At 48.6% G+C, this 19,550-nt stretch overlaps 1 protein-coding gene across 6 annotated transcripts in view; it reads left to right on the forward strand.

Moving 5' to 3' along the window:
• FRYL (FRY like transcription coactivator) overlaps positions 1 to 19,550 on the forward strand; it is a 3,055,992-nt gene that overhangs the window by 404,471 nt on the left and 2,631,971 nt on the right. For all 6 annotated transcript variants that reach the window (XM_069631694.1, XM_069631695.1, XM_069631691.1 and 3 more), the window contains 2 exons: positions 9,843 to 9,923; positions 10,817 to 10,985. In XM_069631694.1, coding sequence (XP_069487795.1) covers positions 9,843 to 9,923; positions 10,817 to 10,985 — 250 coding nt within the window. The remainder of the gene's footprint in view (positions 1 to 9,842; positions 9,924 to 10,816; positions 10,986 to 19,550) is intronic.

The following is a 19,550-nucleotide window of genomic DNA, read 5'->3' on the forward strand; positions in this document are numbered from 1 at the left end:
CGGCACAATGCTGCTGTATCAGAAGGCGAGGAGGATACTTCAGTTTCCCAAGCGTAGGTTCCCGACCCCATAAGACAGGCCGGCAACCCTGTTACAGGGAAGACCCCTGGCGGCAGTGGTGCTCACAGCCCCTTCACTAAGCACACAACCCACGGCCGAGACTCGACTGTGTCAAACAAAGGCCCACGCACAACGTCTAGGGAGAGGTCTGTAGAATCACTATCCTCTGGGCACTCCGAGGTCCCGATCGCCACATGACAGGCCTGACTGTCGAAAGACTGACCAGACGACGTGACTAAATCCATTCCCGAACGTCACACGACTTTAGATGAGACTTTGGATCATTCCGTAGCCGAACTTCGAAGTTCTTTGTCCAAAACAGTAAAAACCCCTATACAGGCGGGACTAGCCCATTTGGTTAAAAAATATGTCCCACAAGGCCTAATAAAGGGGTGGGAGTCCAAGAAGATTAGTTCTAAGACCCCTCCCAGAGAAAGGTCCCTTAAGGATAGTTCCCCAAACAAGGGTAGTGACTCGTAGGAACAGGATTCCTTATCTGCAGCCCTAAAGAAAAAGGTCAACCCTCACCACAAGTCCCAGTCACTCCTCAGGATCAGGGGATTCCATTGGACCTTATGTCTATTCCCAGCTCTGCCCAATGGACGTGAGGATATTGATAGGGTCATGAGAAGGATGACCTTCATGGCAAACGTTTTTTGAAAAAGTCCATAATTACTTTGTCTTCAGTCCACCCCACCCACAACAGTGCCCTCTAGTTCTCGGGTTCCTGTATCGGCTTCTGCTTCTCAACCCCCTTCAAAGAAGTCTCACCCAAATACTCTATCCCATCGCAGCAAGACCCCCCAGTCATTGACCTGTATATCCCAGACACTGACACCGAGGACCTCTATGTATCCCAAGAGGCCGCAGATCCTCATTACGGTGATGACGATGAAGAGCCAGACATGAATATAATGGACTCTCCCGTCAACCAGGATCCCCTATAGATAACAGCCACTACAAAACAACATGCTCATCAAGGCAGCTGAGCACGCAACAAGACAAAGACTTTGACGACATTTTGGGGGATAAGAAGGCGCTCACTCAATTAATTACCCTCCTGCAGTCTATTCAGCGTAAGATCCAACCTTTGCTGGAGACGCCTAACCAGACACGGGCAGTTAATCCTGCATCGAGAAGCTCTTCCGACCTTCTCCATCACACCCTCTCTGTATCAGGGGAAAGCTTAAACCTGACTCTCTGGTACTTAAAACAACCAGGATAGGTGCAGGAACACCCCTAGCCTCTTCAGAAGCTCCTCCGGACAAGGAGTGCAAGAAGCTGTACACGATGGGGAGCAAAGTGGCCTCGTCCGCTGACTTTCAGGCGAGGATAGCTAATAACACCGCTCTACTGGCGAGTTTTAACTGCTAAATGGGATGGAGTGTCAGCTTTATCATCAGCCCCTGAACCCCTTAAGAACCAATTGGCCCTTGTGGCGGCAGAGTAGTTTCAAGCTGCATGTTGAAGAGTAATCTGGAAGCTGCTGACAGCGTGGGCAGGATTATTGCTGAGGGAACAATTAAGCGTCATGCTTTGCTACCCAATCCGGCTTCAAGCAAGACACGCAAGCCATGCTTCTTAATAGGCCCCTGAGCCAAACATACTCTTTGGAAAGGCCGTCGAAGATGCCTTGAAAACTGCTAAAGAGGAATATGATACTCTAAAGTCGTTGGGCCAGCTAACTTATAAACCCACTTGCCAGAGTGCCAATGGTAATTTTTGTCGTGGACAAAATTCATAGGGGTTCAGGCTACAATCAGAATAACGGAACATCCTGCGGTAACAATCCAGGCCAGGCCAGGCCTCACAAGTTTACCAAAGGGGGCAGCGCAGATCTCGAGGCCGGGGGAGGTCCTCCTCATCTAGAGGTGGTATCATACCTCCAAAACAGTGACTACCCGCTTAAGGTACCCTCCCATGTCTCTCCAGTAGGAGGGCATATTTCAAACTTCACCCAAGCATTGGAGGGAATCACCTCAAACAAATTGGTGCTATCCACCGAGGCGATCGGTTATTGTGTGGAGCTCATCCAGCGACCCTGCAACCATCCCCTGTGCCTGAAAACTCACTCGGGGGAAGACCAACGCATCCTACTCGAGGAAATCGCATCACTGCTCCTAAAGGACGCCATAGAAATCGCCCCGGCCAACCAGGTAAACAAGGGGATTCATTCAACCTACTTCCTTGTGCCAAAGAAAGATCGAACAATGCGCCCATTATTAGAGTTACACCCTGCAAACAAATATGTCAAGCCACAAAAATTCTGCATGACTACGCTACAAGAAGTAATCCCTCTGCTAAAGCGGGGGGGGGGGGGATTACATGGCAACATTGGATATGAAAGATTATTTTCATAATTCATTGTTCCCAGCACACAAACTTCTTGCGGTTCAAGATGGTAAACCAACACTAATAATTCAAATTGCTACCCTTCGGTGTAGCATCCGCACCAAGGGTATTCACAAAGGTACTGGTGGCCGTGCACCTGCTTAGGGAGGCAATCCCAGTGTACCCTTACCTGGAAGACTGGCTAATTACGGGGGAGACACCCCAAGTTTGTAGACAAAACATTCAAAGAACTATCAAAGCTTCTCTTTCAATTGGGCTTCTCAATAAATGAGAAAAAATGAAGCCTAGCGCCAAGCACAACCAAACAGTTCCTAGGAGCTGTAATAAACTCTGAATAGGGTTTGGTCTTTCCATCATAGGAAAGAGTCCAAAACATGTTGCTGCAAGTTCCTCATTATGAAGCCGGCAGCCAGATAAGTGTACGCAAAGCTATGTGTTTTATAGGCATGATGGCATCTTGCATTTACCTGGTACCACACACGTGCCTGCTAATGTGACCCATGCAGGAGTGGTTGGCAAAAGAGTGGTCTCAGGCAAGCGCTCAGTGGGACGATATAGTGGTTGTTTCGCCAACACTAGTACAAAACATTTGCTGGCGGATGTTAGGGAGAATTCTCTGTTTAGGCTGAATTTCCTAACCTAGTGAGTCCCCCAGCAGCTTTGCTGGATTTTTGGGGTTTATTTTTATCTCCTGCCAAGAGTGAGACTCTTTTACCCTCACTCTTGGGCATGATTCGAGTGTGTTTCTTTGACTCTAGATGTGTTTAATGGGCTATGGGGTCTTTTACCCCATAGGGCTTCATGTGTTTTTGTGATGTGTGTTACACAGCACCCTTAGTGCAGTAACACAGGGGTGTCATAGTGACCCCCCAGTATAGACTCCATACCCTGGGACTGACTACTGTCTCCCAGGGCATGTAAAGTCACCATTGACTTTACTAGTCTTGAATTCTGAACAGAACCAGTACAAACCATCATATTGCGGACATACTGGCTGGGGCAATTCGATTGCCCCGGGGTCTGTTAGTCGAGGGGGCACGTCTCCGTCCCCCCTGATCGAGTTTTGGCTGGTGGAAGTGGATACTACTTTTTATATTCAACCGCGAATATTTCTCTATGGGATTTTCCCATTGTTCGAGGATACTATCTTTATTTATTTAATTACGATAGCCTCGAACATACCGCTGGTTTATTTAATTATTATTAATTCTCCGGTTGGTATTTTTTGCCAAAACTCTGTTCTAAAATGGCGTTTGTGTTCTCTTCTGTGACTCCAACCCAAGTCGAGCCCTTTGTTCCACTTTTTGGCGGGCTTCTCCACAGAAGCCCTCCAAAGTGGTGCCACTCTGCCTGGGGTACTTAGGATGGCTGGAGGGGGATTTAGGCACACTGGACTGAGTTGCCCAGGCAACTCAAGTCGCATTCCGTCCTGATTGGCCCAAGTGGTGAGCCGGCCGGCTCACCACTTAGCATGTTTGAGTGACAGGCTAAGTGAATGGGGGTTTTCTGCATAAAAGCAGGGCTTTGGGGACTGGAACTTCAGATGTCGCCACGGGACCTAAGAATCCGACGAGGGAGAAGCTGAGCCGACCTGCCACGACGACACCACCGGTGGAGCCCTGCTGGACCGTCTCACCACTTTTCCAAACGACAGAGGAGATCTCCCGCCGGAGAGTCTTCTTCCTTTGACTGGTGGGGATAACCAGTTTCACCGTCTTTTCGCCTTCCCGACGTATCTCGTGGCCGCCTTGCCTGTGCCAAGCACCCCGGCAACAGGAATACCACGTTTTACCACGACCGCGAAATAAAGGGTAATACCTTTAACCAGTAAACTCCGCGGCTGGTTTCTTCCCTGGCAGTGCAACAACCGTCATCTTTCTTCCAAGTCGAGATCTTCTCTTCCCCTGGATGACGACGAGACTTGCACCCACTACCAGGAACAACTGCCACCGCTGGAGGATCCTTCCCACTTAAGGTACCGTGTCCCGCCTGGCTTCCCTTGCCACCAAATGTACAGGGTAGATTTAGCCCCCGGCTTTCGAACCTGGGTTAGCCTGGGACACCCTGGCTAAACTTTTCTGAGCCTCTCTACTCTTTTCGAACTCTCTGCAAGACTTCCGAAGCCTAGTGGAACTGTGTGATCTTGGGCGCATTTGTGCTCTGCTCTCTCTAAGAGTGGGCCCAGCCTATGGACTTTGGCTCACAAGTGACGTTTGCTCTTCTGTCTTGCTAAAAGTGTTCCTAAATCTTAGAGTGGTGTATCTTTCCATATTCTGTCTTTTTCCCTCCCTTCTTCATAAACTTATTGGAGTGCCATCTATAGTTAAGCGCTCACCTCTGTATGGAAATAAGTGGTGTTAACTAAGACTTGTCTGATAAGGAATAAGGGTTGTATATATTATAGTAGTAATTGTGTTTAGAGTGTTTTACAATAAGAGTGCTGGAATGTTTCAAACAGTGTGTTTTTAAATAAATAATTATATACTTTGATACCAAAGCTCTGGTCAGTGTTTGATTGTGTTATTGTATCTGAGTGCCTATTGTGAATACTCTGTATACTGCCTAACTCTTCTTGAGGGAAATCTGAATGCTCAGCCACAGCTACCGGGTAAATCTGGGGGGTACAGACTGCTACCAAGTGGGTTTACTGCTAACACCTGTAGTCCTAAATCTTTTGCAGTGTTCCCAAAGGGAACTGCACAGGTTTCTGCCTAACAGCGGACAAGCGTAAATCTGTTAAAGGGAAAACCCTTCCATGATCCGGAAGTGCAAGCGATGGTCACAACAACCGCCTCACTCGCCGGGTCGGGGGCTCATTACCTTCATCACACAGCACAAGGTCTGTGGACTCACGCTATGGCGCAGAACCACATCAATCTGCTGCATCTTCTGGCCCTTCAGGCGTTCGAGATTCACCCAGCAAACCAGTCAGTGCAAGTCCTCTCCGACAGCACTACAGCGATGTTTTACATCAACAAACCGGGGAGGGGGCACACGTTCTACAAATCTGTCCAAGCTAGCGCAACAAATTTGGAAATGGGCACTCAGATGGAAAATATTCCTTTCTTCACAGCACGTTCCAGGGGAACTCATCTCTCTGGCAGACTCACTGAGCATACATCCCCTACCAGAGGAACACGAATGGCAACTAGACACAAGGGTCGTAGAGCGCCTCTTCTCTCAATGGGGTTTCCCCACAATAGACTTGGTCGCTACAAACTAAAACAGTCAATGCCCAGATTTCGCGTCCAGGTTCCCCTGGCCAGGCTCCAAGGGTGCGCCCTATGGATGAACTGGTTAGGGAAATTTGCTTACGCTTTGCCCCTGACTCCTCTCATGAACAAGGTGGTGAACAAGATCCACAAGGAACGAGTGACGCTCATCCTAGTTGCTCCAATGTGGGCAAGACAACCTTGGTATCCACATCTGCGCAAACTGGCGATGTGCGATCCCATCAAGCTCCCGTGCCTGACCAATCTACTCACACAGCACGGGGATTAACAGTGGACCCTCGACTTCATTCTTTGAACTTGGCAGCATGGCTCCTGAAATCATAGAGTTCGGACATCTGAACCTACCTGAGAGGTGTGTGGATATCCTGAAGGAAGCACGAAAGCCTAACACTATTTCGACAAGTGGAGCTTTTTAAATTGGTGCCAGTCAAAACATATTAACCCCATAGAATGTACCCCATCCCACATTCTTAATTATATGCTCCACTTGTTAGACTCTGGGTTAGTATTTAACTCTTTGAAGGTCCACCTAGCGGCCTTGTCAGCCTACACCACCTCCTACAATAAGGTATCTTGGTGGAAGGTGCTGGTCATCAAGGCATTCATAGCGGGAGTAAAGAGACTCCACCCTCCGGTTTCAAACCAGCCACCAGGATGGGATCTTAATGTAGTACTCTAAGTTCATGGGACCCCCTTTCGAGCCGATGCACAAGTCAAGTCTTAAACACCTGACTTACAAGACTGCCTTCTTAGTGGCTATTAGTTTAATAAGAAGAGTTGGTGAATTGCAAGTATTGTCAGTGCAGGAACCTTGCTTTGTCATACACAAGGACAAACTGGTTTTACATACTCATTCTAGGTTCTCTCCTAAGTTCATCTCTGAATTTCATGTGAACCAGTCTATTGAGCTTCCGGCTTTCTTCCAAAACCCAAAAAGCTCAGCTGAGGTAAAACTCCATACACTAGAATTAAGGAGGATGTTCTTTAACTATGTAAACAATACCAGACCGCTAAGGAAAACAGACCAACTGTTTGTCACCGTAGCCCCAGGCAAAGAAGGGGATCGCGTTTCCAAGAATGCCATCTCCAGATGGATAGTCGGGTGCATACAACTGTGCGATTACCTGTCAGACAAGACACTGCCTTTCATGCCAAGAGCTCACTCCACACGGAGCACAGGAGCTTCTCTGGCATTTATTGAAAATGTCCCCCTAGACAGCATTTGCAAAGCAGCTACAAGGTGCTCAGTACACACTTTTACTCAGCACTACTGCTTGACACACATTCCAAGACAGATACCCCGGTGGGACATGCGTTTCTAAGACATCTGTTCGCCCATTAACCTTCTCACATCCCACCACCTTCTCCTAATGCTGCTCGCTAATCTATGCACAGCATGTGATCTAAGCAGATTCCACAAGCCTCAGAAGGGATACATTACTCACCGTAATTGTATTTCTGATGCTTGTATCTGCTTAGATTCACATGCGCCCACCCTTCCTCCCCTCGGAGAGAAGGCACATGGATGCTTTTGAGCTTGTCTGATACATATCTGCTTGGATACATCTGTACTCAAGCTACACTTCATGCTACCTCATGTCAGAGAAATAACAGAGGGACCTCGACGCGTGAGGGACCATGGGTAGAGTGGACGTCACACTAGGGCAAGTATTACTTGCACGTCCTGTCGACGTCCCTTTTTGAATTTCGAAAACAAACTGTAATACTCTGCAGCTTCCACTAGATGCACAGCATGTGAATCTAAGCAGATGCAAGCATCATAAATACGATTACGGTGAGTAATGTATCCCATATACTTTTAAGAATAGCAAAACGCATTCAAGGTAAGTAAGAACCTTTGTAACTACTCACTCTCAGAGGGGCAGTTACCAACCAACTCTTTCACAAGTAAGTCACTTTTAAACGCTTGTTATTCTTTTTCAAGACAGAATCTTTATTTTATCCAGTCCTTCCCTAGTCTATTGATTGAGTTCTCTCCGAGGCAGAAGAGGGACCCTAGTGGTCTAGGTGCCAGCTGTAGGCAGGCTGAGATAGGGTTCAGTTGCAGGCAAAGTCGGAGTTCCTGAGGAAGTATCTTCAAACAAGTAAGTACTTCACTTTGAAGTTAGTTGGGGTCCAGGGACTTCTGTGAAGACGCCCAAGGAGGATTCCAGCAGTGGACCTGGGTGAACTGGATGAGAAGACACCCAATCACAAACACCCCCAAAGCAATACAGAAATCACCCAGGTTTAAAGTAAGTAAATACCCCAGCCAACACAGTACCTCAGCACAAAAGAAGAGTTTGCAGCGGGGGAGGCAGCAGGATCTGCAGCCAAAAACCCAGTTGATTAATTCCTTGTCTTTGAGACGGGACATAAGGTGATTTTGCAGCATGGATCATTCGAGAAGGCTCTTGAAGAGTTTCTTCGTGGCTGGATGTGGCTCTGTGGTTATGGCGCCCTTTTCAGGTGCCTGGAGAAAACTGAATATCGCTCGTCGGATTCTAGTCTCTAATCATGCCCAGCACTCTGGTGAGGGCTCTTCAAGGACTCAAACCTGGAGGTCCAGCAGGATGCCACCAAGGTTTCAGCTAGATTCGGAAGACCGTGCACCACCCGATGGCTCAAGGTCACATGGTATTGGGGTATCGCAGCCTCGCAAGGTCGCAGCACAACGTGGCATGGCTCAAAATGTAGGTCCTTTGAGTCCAGTGGATCTTGCCAGGCTCTGGGTCGTTTTTTGGGACCCCCAGGTCGATTGGAAGGAAAGGCTACAGCAGGCGCTGGTTACACAGCAGGCTCTCTGGTTGCTGGAAATTGTCTCGGCTGCATTTCCATCATCTTCCGCTTCGCATTCAGGTACAGTGGTTGATTTGTCAGGAGCTTCCAAGTTCGGAGCATTTAACCAGAACAGCACAACTTCTGCAATCTCTCCCTGAATTTTACAGAAAGAGGCAGTCTGGCTGTCCAATCAGGACAACCAGCCCCCCACTGGCAGTTGTTTCATTTCAGGCAAGGTGGAAGACAAAGTTCTGCAGAGTTTTGGACGCCTCCCTCGCTTTCTGCCTTTCCAGACACACTACAGCCTGGGCATGGAATCCAAAGAATTCCCGCCAAAAATCCAAATTTCCACCGAGATCATTCCCGCCTAGAATGGCAAGGGAAGACCTCTGAAACCGCAAGCACACAAGAAAGAGCAAAAAAAAGGAGCCCACCATTTTGGCAAAATGGTGGCCCTTCTGTGCATTATTGAGGCTGAATTAACAGTCTACAAGTAATAGTCTAAAAGCCATAAAGGTAAAACCATGGTCACCAGCCATTCCTGTAAACTCGCAATTGTAAAAAAATGTTACCAGGTAAGTAAGAAAGGTGATACGTTTAATCCCCCCAGCACTCCACATAAGATGGGGTTTGCTCGCTCACTATATAAAATGTGAAAGGGGATGGTGATCCCTCTTTACTACTTTCGAACTGTAGTTCACCACAGTACATGAAAGAGAAATTTACAGGGGAGCCCAAAGGGGCATCCCAGCCTAAGGCTGAAAGTTGTAGGAAACCATAACTTCAACCATAAACTATGGAGAGGCATAAAAAGATCACCCATGAAGAGTAAAAGACTAAAATGGGGGTGTGGGGGGGATTCCTCTTCGCCTATGGACAAGGTCTCATAGTTACCTAGTCAAAGCAAAACGTTTTGGGGTTGACAAAGGTCAAAAAGTTTTATCATAGATATGACAATATTACTGACCACCTTGTCCGTGTAGTTTAAATGTCAGTGGAAGAGTGCATTGAGGAATAACTGCTGTCAGGTGTTTTGTAGTAGAGGGACATCTTCTAATGGAAGCTTGGCTGCTGGGCCTCATATACACAAGTGCCTGGTAATAAATCTATAGATGGAAGCTTCACATTACACAGTTGTCTGCCATTCAGTTGGTGAAGCAATGTGTGCCCTTGTACATGTTATTTATCTGATATTAACTTTGTGAATCCCTCAACAAAGCCAATACTGCTTGCATTAGCTGTAAGCCTTTACAGATGGCAGATCTAAAACAATGCTGTTTTCACCAGTGTGTCCCTTTTTACAGCTAGAACATATTGGGATTTGGTTGTCCGCTAACGATGTCAAATGTAACAAATAATGAAAGATTTTTTTCAAAAAGCGTTTTAATGTTTTTTCCTCATTTGTGGTTTATGTAGGTATTCCGGAACCAACACTGGGAACGTTCACATAATTGCAGATTTATATGCAGAAGTCATAGGTGTGCTTGCTCAGTCAAAGTAAGTCTGTTATATTTTCTTAGTTACCAATTTGCTCTTAGTTATTTTCCATGATCAAAATCTTATTTTTGCTAGGCTGCATTGACGGAATGTTGCTGTTAAAATGTTACTTTTGTATAATTTGCTTTTGGGCCCTTTTCTTAACGCTTACGATATTGAGCGATTTGAAGCAAATGGCTTTTTCCTCTTTTTAGGAAACATTAAAAGGACTCCATAGTAGACCTGACGGGCCACATGTTTGGCATAGAACCATTGTACTTCATGCACGAAGTGTCTGAATTAAACATTTCTCAATAGAATTTAGGCACAATTACTAGCAGAGAAGTGATGCAAGGTGGCCTTCCAGCCACCAGGGAGCCCAGAATGTGTGTTTTACCACACAATAACACCTACACTCTGAGGCCCCTGACATAGAATGCAATGATCTTCCCTTTTGTGCCCAGTCTCTTGTCAGTTGTCCGTCTTGCCCCCCCCAAACTGTCCCAATCCACAGTCCCATTTCCCTGAATATCTTATCTCAATTTTGCCTGACCAGACCACCACACTTGCCAGCTATCCCTGCTGCACTGTTTCCTTGCTCTTATCCATTTTAAATGGTTGCCATTTTGATTTTTAGTTTTAACTTGAAAAACTGCAACTGCGCCATTTCACGAGTAATCTATTGGCAGACCTCAGTAAGCATGTCGGAGCTACTAGCTTATGGGCGGGCATTGTCTCCTGGTCTGTTAACCAGGGCCCATGGCTTTTGCCAGGCGATAATTCCACCGCCCCTATGTCCGGGGTTGTTGTTCTGCATACTCCCTCATGTGGAGTTAAGTTTTGTAGTATATGCAGTAAAAAGCAAGTCATTTAAAGGTTTAAAAAAAATAACCTCAATCCATTGCATGATTTAGGTTCCAGTCAGTTCGGAAGAAGTTTGTGACTGAGCTAAAAGAACTTCGTCAAAAGGAACAAAGTCCTCACGTTGTGCAAAGCATCATTAGCTTGATTATGGGAATGAAGTTCTTCCGTGTGAAAATGTATCCCGTTGAAGACTTTGAAGCATCCTTCCAATTTATGCAGGTATGTTAAATAGGTTGTGTTCCATTTATTTCACATGTGTATGACTCATATTCCTTAATCTCCCAGTTTTTAATCTTTGACCAGTACCTCCTTCATAGAGCTCAGCCCCGAAATCTATGTAGAAAAAGTTTTTAATATCTGGGGTAATATGCTTATTTTTTTGAGGTGCCCAGACAAAATTATCTTAAAATTGAGCTGTATCCTTCATAAGATGATTCCATCTCAGAATGTCTGATTGCGTGTTCTGACAAACCTGCCAAGAGGGCTGGTTTTTGATGAGCTATCTATTTTCATGAATTTGTTTTCCCTTTTTGCTGAATGGGTATTTCTCCCATGTAAGCCTGCACCTTCCTCCTCGCTGCTTCACTTTTCCTTCCTCTCCATTTTGCTGACCTTTCCCTGAATCTATTCCATCTGCAAGGAGATCATGTAACTCGTTAACAAAATGTTCAAGGTTGGGCTGTCGGATCGAAGTGAACACGATCAATGGCAAACTCTTTTGGCTTATTTACTCCTTCTACCACTTGGTCTTGAGATGAATCATAAGGTCCACTTGGGGGGCGAAGGGGAGCAGATATTTTAGTAGGACCTTATGTGACTGCACTGTTGGTGACACAATGTTGTGTGATGTAATGCATTGTCCTTATGTTATTGTAATTTTTTTAAACTTATCAATGTTTTGATTTTGAAAAAGTCAGTTGTAATTCTGAGGAGCGGGTGTGCTATACACATTTGTGTAAAGCCACTCATAGTTTTTAAACGGCTCTTCTCACTTGTTATCACAGGAGTCCCTGTATCGTTAATGCCTGAGCTGAGCACCGTTCTTTTCTGCATTCCCTTCAGTATACGGGGTAACCGCTTTCTGTCATGTCATCCATTCCCCATTATCTGCTTATGATTTAAAAAACTCGGACTCTTCTTCCTTCGAATTCCACAGCACATGTCTTTACTGTCTGGGAAGGGCACCACATATAGGACTGCGCATCATGTCAATGAATGCACCCAAAAGTGCTTCTGGAACGTCTTCACCTTTCTCTACGGAGGAACTGTCCTCTGTCTGAAAGGACAGTAAAAAGCCTTGCAAAAGCTCCAGATCTCCAGACGGTTCTTCAAAGCACGAGTTTTTGTTGTTTAAGAGGAGGCAACCTGCCACAGAGTTCCCGGAGGACCTGGCTCAGCAGGTACTTTTCCCAATCCTGTACTCTAGAGGTCTAGGAGGCCTTGAGGCAGAGGATGCTTGACATCTTTGCAAAGGTGCCAGCGAGTTTTGACCAGATGCCCTTGGCACTTGTGGGCTCGGCCCAGACTGCAGCGGGCAAGCTGACGGATCCCACTGGGCTCAGACAAGCCGACAAGTATTCAGTGAGTAGACGTGACCAGGTCCCGCTAAAGGGTCACACGATGAAGTCTTAAGACTCTTCTGGCCTCAGTCCTTTCCCGCACAGCGCCACAGACTCCAGCGAGGACTCCAGAGTTTTGATGGATTTTGTCCCGCTCCCCAGAAGAGCAAACGTGTCCCATTTGGAGGACAATTATGATGAGGAAGGGGATACTGTCTCCTTCAGACTAGAACCGCTCATCCAAGCGGGTTGAGGCACTTGCTGGAGGAGTTTTATAGGAAACATTGCGAACAGAGGCAAGTGGCCTGGATACCTTGGTAGGGATTAGCATGCTGACTGCTGCTACCCTGGGTAAGCCACAGGCTGGTTTGCAGTGCCTGATGGTCAAGGTGGTCGACACCTTGGGGTTGTCTGGGCCTTCTTGGACGAAAATACAGTATTTGAGATAAGACATCCTGGATGCGGGCCCAAAGAAGGAGACGCTATTACCTTTCAATCGGGCAGTAGAGGGGCTAGTTCTTGAACTCTGGGCCAAGCCGGCATCCGTTCTTACTGACTGGAACCTGGCAAAGAAGCACAGGCCAGCACCTTTGGACACTGTTCCTTTTCACCCATCCATCATTGGAATGTTTGGTCCAGGGTGCTACGGTAGACCTTAAGACCACGTCTTTTCTGTCATTGCCCCCTTACCAGGAGAACAAGAGGTTAGATGCAAGGGGAAAGCTGCTTTTCAGCTCTTAAAGCCTGCTGGATATCTAGTGTATGAATTTTGCCTGTGCCTTGGCCAAGTTAACCTTTGGTTTCTGGTTCATCATGACTGAGGCTGCAGAGAACATCATTGAAGGGGAGATCCATGATGGTTTTGAGGCTGATTAGGGATGGCAGGGAAGTCACGTCTGGACACAGCAGGTTGTATGGCGAGAATGATGGGTACAAGCAGTCTTGCATAGGTTCTCCTGACCCCAGATGTTCGAGGGAAGTTCTCGACATGACCCGGTTTGGCACCAAGGCTTACGGTTCCTTGTGGAAGTTTCAGGCCTCAAAGGCTACCATAAACTCACTGAGTCTAGCAGTCCAGCGACAGCATCTGGCAAACCTATGGGCAGGGGCTTTCTCCTATTGGACACCTATGCCCAAAGGGGCAGTGGCCAAGCCATCTTGGGCAGACAAGGACAGTGTCATACCTACAGGGCTAGGGGCACGGGCATGCCCAGAGGAGTTGATTTCACCTCCACTGTGCTTTCCGCAGCACCAAGCCTATCCCCTGTATTAGGTAGGATCTTCCTACATGCAAAGAAAATGATGAATACCACTTTGCCTGGGCCGTATAGGTCATCCAACAGGGATACTGCTTTCCTTTTTCTTTTTGCCCTCCAGAAAACACTGCACCCTGGTACCTCACGTTCACGGATGCATGCTTGAAAGGCTAGGACGCACACTGTAAAGTCCTTATGGTGAGCTGCTTGCGATCCCCATCAGGGTGCCAGGAGTACTTCAATTTGCTGGATTTGAGAGCAATGACCCCGGTTGCCTTCTCTCCTCAGACGAGTACGACAGTGCTGGTCTTGACTGACAACACTGTAGCCACTACTCCACCGCAAGGAAGGCAACTACTTCAAACTTTTTTGTGGCTATCACCCACCAAAGTCAAACCTATTACACACGGGTGGACAGGTCACAACAAGTATACCACTCCTCACGATAAGCTACCACTCTCTCTGTCAGGGAGAACTGAGCTGGCCCATTAGATGGTCGGGTCCTGGTAAACTCTGTTGGGCCGTTCATCTAAAGGAGACCAAAAGGAAGGGAGTAGCCTGCTGCTAAACTAGCCTTAGTCCAAGCAGTAGCCTAAATACTCAGAAGCACTATGTTCTGAGCATTAGGTTACACAAGTAAAATGTGTTCTTGCTTTTTCCAATAAGGAGCACTCTGCTCTACTACTAGTCCATGTAAGACCCTCCCCAAACCCCCCCGCATCCCCTCAATTGGATTGAGCACACCAAACAGACTAACCAAATCTACTGTCTAAAAATGTAACTAAACAGTTAAATTTGGGTAAACAAATATGCATTATTTATTCCAACTTCCCCCAAGTGTGTGGCTGGCATTCCATAATGCACTATTATTCGGTGCTATTTACTACACCGAAAACTAGTTTCAAAAGGTGTTCTGATTGTGGAGCTAAAATGTCCATTATGGATCCACATCGGATCTGCCTTTTGGTGTTTGGGAGTTGACCATATCGTTGGCTGCGGTTCCTGTCGGTTGATGACGGTGAAGGATTGAGGGAGAGGAAGGGAAAGCTTGCGGCAGGCAGGCCTCTTCCTAGAACTCCTTCAACCTTCCAAAACGAGGTATTTTGATGAATCTGGGGAGATTTCCACCGTGTGAAAGTGCTCTAAAAAGAAGCGCTCAAGGTCTAGATCTCGTCATTAGTCACATAAAAGAAATTGAAGAAATTTCGCCATCGCTCACAATGGTGTTCGACAGACTCCCCACCTGACAAAAAGTGGGTAAGCTTTCCCAACAAGTCTACATCTCTAGCTGACTGGGATCATTTTTGTCTCCAGATGCTGGAGGTGTTTAAAAAGGCTACGGACCCTACTGCTCCGAAGGCTGGCAGGGTGTCTTAAGAGACCGCTACTCGCTCACGAAAGGCCCTGGGCAAGAGGTCTCCTCGACTTCCTTTGAAGGAGGTTTTGTCTCCTCATCGAGTGAAGCCAAAATCTTACTCAGCTCATGGAGGAGCAGACACCTGGTCTGTCGAGGCCTCTGTTGCCCTCAAAACTCAACTCCATCGACGTCCTTATCTTTGAAGGATTTTTCAAAGTTGTTCAAATCTTTACAGAGGCCAGACCTCTTAAAGACCTTGGGGTCAATTTTTGTGGTAAAGGGTTAAGAGGCAGATAGGTCTTTTTTGCTTGGAGTATGGCACACCTAATTTGCCTGAGTAATCTCAGAGGATTCCAGAATGAATTTACTCCTACGTCCCGTCCTCTTTCCTCCATACTTGTGGGACATCTCTCCGTCCTGTGGGACGGGACCGGAGCACATTTTAAAAAGCATCCAAATTTTTTTCAAAAATGTGTCCCTCTTTCCTGCGCGGGGCCCGGCACGCGGCCGTAACCCCGGCCACCTTGGCTCCGCCCCGTGCATCGCCCATCAGTCCTTTTCTCCGCTCGATTGGGGCTGGACGTACTTTCTTCCCTTTTTTCCTCTCTGGCTCTCGCTAGCGTTTGTTTACTAGTCTGTCTATGTCTTTCAAATTAGACTTTCCAGATTGTTCGTGTCACCGTCGCTTCACGAGGGCGGATCCCCATCCTCTTTGTTTAGAGTGTTTGGGTCCGGAACACCGTTGGGACTCCTGTTTTTACTATGACTCCCTTTCGGTCTGGGCACTTCAACGTTGTTCCGACAAACTCCTCCTTCGCATTTTCAGGCGTTCATCGACGAGGAGAAGAAATGCCCGGTAAGTTCTTTACTTTTCAGAGCACCCCGGCCGGGGATACCTTTCCGGGTTCCTCTCGGTCCGGGAGGGGCGTTGATCGCTCTGTCACCGGGGTTCGCCCTGAGGTGCCCGTTGGGCCTAATAATTCTACCAGAGTTTTCTCCAAGGGTCTCCGTAAGGGGCCTATGAACACCGGAGTACGCTCCGAGGCCCCTCCTGTGGGGGCTGGTTGTAGACCCAGTTCTACTGAATCATGAGGAACCGGAGCTCGCTCTGAGGCCTCTGTCGGCTTCCCTCAAAATCAAGACCGGGGTGAGCCCCGAGGCCTTGGCTGGGCTGGTTGTTACCGAACGGATGTTCGAGGCCCGTGCAGATAAGGCTGTTACCGGGCCTGGGTCTGAGGTCCCTCGTTCAGAGGCTAAAGCTACCAAAAGTTCTGAGAGGCCGGACAAGGCTTTGTCGGTGAAAGCGGTTGCTCACCGTTCCCGCTCTTGTGGTGATACCAGATCTGTTGAGGGGGCAAAGAAGCAAAGTTCTTCTTTTACCGGCAGTGCCGAGGTCCTTCCTTCGAAGGCTCAGTTGGCGGTTGGTATGTCATAAAAACATTCCAGGCCTCATAGTACCGGCTCGGCTGACGTTCCTTATGTTAAGGCTAAGATTAAGACCCCTGATCCATCGACGGGGACCCCTGCCTCACTTCCTCACGCGCCGCAGTTCCCCTCAGATGAGGACAAAATGGCGCCCGTTCCCGCCACGACCACGGCGGCCATTTTAGGTGCTACCCCGACAACTACGCCATCGGCCTCTGGTGTAGGGCTTGGTACCTTGGGTGCACCTAAGCTCCCTTGTGCGCATCCTTACCGACCGGTTTATGATTAGAACGTCCGGATGCCTCTTCCGCACAATGTTTTGTTGCCTGCGGGGCGGCTCCTTTGATTTATGTGGATACGTCGGTGGAGGGGCTGGTGTGGCACCCTTCCTCGTTATGTCCCTGGATTTGTCCACCTCATGAGAGGCCTCCTCAGGTTCCGAAGCAATTTCCTGAGGACGCCTTTTTCGGTACATTTCAAGCGCTTATGCACACCGACCCCATGAGGGAATATTTCAAAGGGCTTTTCAAGGAGATATGTCCACCTGCGCCTCCGGCTCCACCCGTTCCTCCGGTGCCTCCCTTGCCCGTGGTGCCTCCTCCGGCTCTTCCGCCTGTGCTTCATTGTCCCCAGTGGACAAGGCAGTGCCTGACACGGCTCAGCAGGATCCTGACCTGTCAGATGACCCTCAAGACGATGAGGACAATGAGGACCTTCCCCGCTCTATCAGAGCCTTTCATGACTGGGTACTGGACATGAGTTTCTTAGATGTTCCGGTGCCCTAGGCACCCGCTCCGCACGAGGGCGTGCCATCTGGGGCGTTCACCCTGTCTCCCTTGGAGCATACCGGCCTGTTCCTGCAGAAGGACGTTCTGGCCGAGGTCCAAAGAGTCTGGGAAAAGCCACACTCAGGACTTTTTGTCAATAATAAGATTGACGCGAGGTACAGGCTGCATTCTTCGGAAGAGGTGGCCCTGTCGTCTTGTACGCTTCCCTCCTCCACAGTGATGGCTGAGGCTATGTTGCAATCCAGACCTGCAGCATCCTCTTCCACGACGGCTACTCAGGTCTTGGGGAAAGGAGGACAAGCTCCTGGACTCCCTAGGGAGGAAAATGTTTGCCAATTCAGCCTTGCAGCTCAGGCAGGCCAACGCCGAGTTGATATTGGCGGGAGGTAACATGCGGATGTGGAAAGGTCTGTCCGAGTTTGAGGAGCACATCCCGATCGAGAAGTTGGAAGATTTCAGAGGTGGCCTTTCCGATGCCAGGGTCTTGGCCCAGGATCTCCTGGAGGCTGCGGCTCATCACGTAGACACCTCGACTCGGGGCCTGATGCTTGGGGTTGATACCTCACGGCAGGCGTGGCTACATGCCACTAAATTTTCTAAGGAAGTGCAAGACAAGGTGTTGGACCTTCCATTCGATGGTAAGGAGCTTTTTCATACTACTACTGTAGAGCTCACCAAGACCCAAGGATAGCACTCGGACGGCTAAATCATTGTCTGTTCTGGTCAAAGCTCCTTTCAAATCCCAGAGACCGTTTTAGCAAAGTCGACCTTCCTCTGGTTTTAGGGGCTTGCTCGACAGCAAATCTTGCAGAGTGGATACTCCTGCGTGGAATAACTGCCGTAGACAACAACGCACACGCTTTTTCTGCCGCTCCTCAGCCTCCTCATCAGGTTCAGGTGGCACCGCCACCGATAAACCTGCCAAATGAGGGTTTTCCGCGCTCGCAGGAGACCCCGGTGGGAGGACGCATTGAGTCTCATTGGGAGGCGTGGCAGACCATCACAGAAGACAGATGGGTCTTGTCAGTCGCTTGAGCGGGCTTCCGCTTACCTTTACCCTCTACCCCACCCCTCAACCCTCCTTTTCAGCTGTCGGGCTCACCCTCCCCAAGGCCGAAGTTCAGAAAGTTCTGGACCTCAGAGCTGTGGAACCCGTTCCCCTTGGGGAGCGAGGGGAGGGCTTCTGCTCCCGGCTGTTTACGGTGCCCAAACCCAACAAGGCTGGCCTGCGCACCATCCTAGACCTTATCCCAGTTCAATCTTTTCCTACCCCAAGAGAAATTCAAGATGATCACGCCCAGCCAGATACGCTCCTCCTTACAGATGGGCGATTGGCTCAGCGTTGTGGATCTTCAGGATGGGTATATGCATATCCTGATTTAGAATCCACACAGGAGATATATCTGCTTCTCTTTGTGAGAGGAGCACTTCCAGTTTCGGGTGCTTCCTTTTGGCCTCAGCTCGGCACCGTGTGTCTTCACGAAGATGATGTCAGTGATTGCGGCCTATCTTCGTCTCCAGGGTATCCATGTGTATCTTTATTTGTACGACTGGCTTTTACGCAGCCCTTGTCCGCTGGCAGCAGCGGGCAACCTCCAGTCTCTCCTTCATCTCCTGTTCCATCTTGGGCTGTCGGTGAACTGGCGGAAATCCTCCATGACGGTCTCACAGGACCTGATCTTCCTGGGTTTTCGTTGGAACACGATTGACTGCAGAGTGTATCAGACCGAGGACAGAATGGCGGATCTGTTAGCCACGTGTCAGATGTTTGCGCAGTCAGAGAGCACGTCAGCCTGGTGGTTCCAGAGGCTTCTGGGTCTCATGGCCTTTTGTGTACTGGCTCTTCCTCTTGCTAGTCTCAAAATGAGACGGACCCAGATGGCTCTTCGGAGTTCATGGCGTCAGGCAGTGGATCCGGATTCCATGCGGATAATGATTCCGGATTCCATGAGAGTGGACCTGGACTTGTGGTCATCTCTCAGCAATCTGGCTGGGGGCGCGTGGTTTCAGGACCCGGTCCCCATGGTGACAATCACGACAGACTCCTCCCTTCTAGGGTGGGGTGCGACGTTAGATCTTCTTCAGGTCTCGGACCTCTGGTCGCCTCAGGACAAGCTCCTGCACATAAATCATTTGGAGCTTCTGGCGATCTTCCTAGCGCTCAGTGCGGTCAGACCGCTCATTGTCAACAAGGTGGTCCGCATAAGAACGGACAATGTGGTGTCAATGTATTACATAAACAAGCAAGGGGGAACAAAGTCTCCCCCCCCCCCCCTGTGGACATGTCCATCCAGATTTGGGAGTGGGCCGTGCTTCATGGTGTCTGGCTGCTTGCAGTGCACATCCCGGGCCAGCTGAATGTCACAGCGGATGCCCTCAGCCGGCGGACAGTGGTCAGC

This window comes from Ambystoma mexicanum, chromosome 6q, assembly GCF_040938575.1.
Source record: "Ambystoma mexicanum isolate Mex_15411 chromosome 6q, UKY_AmexF1_1, whole genome shotgun sequence".
In the NCBI taxonomy this organism is placed as follows: Eukaryota; Metazoa; Chordata; class Amphibia; order Caudata; family Ambystomatidae; genus Ambystoma; species Ambystoma mexicanum.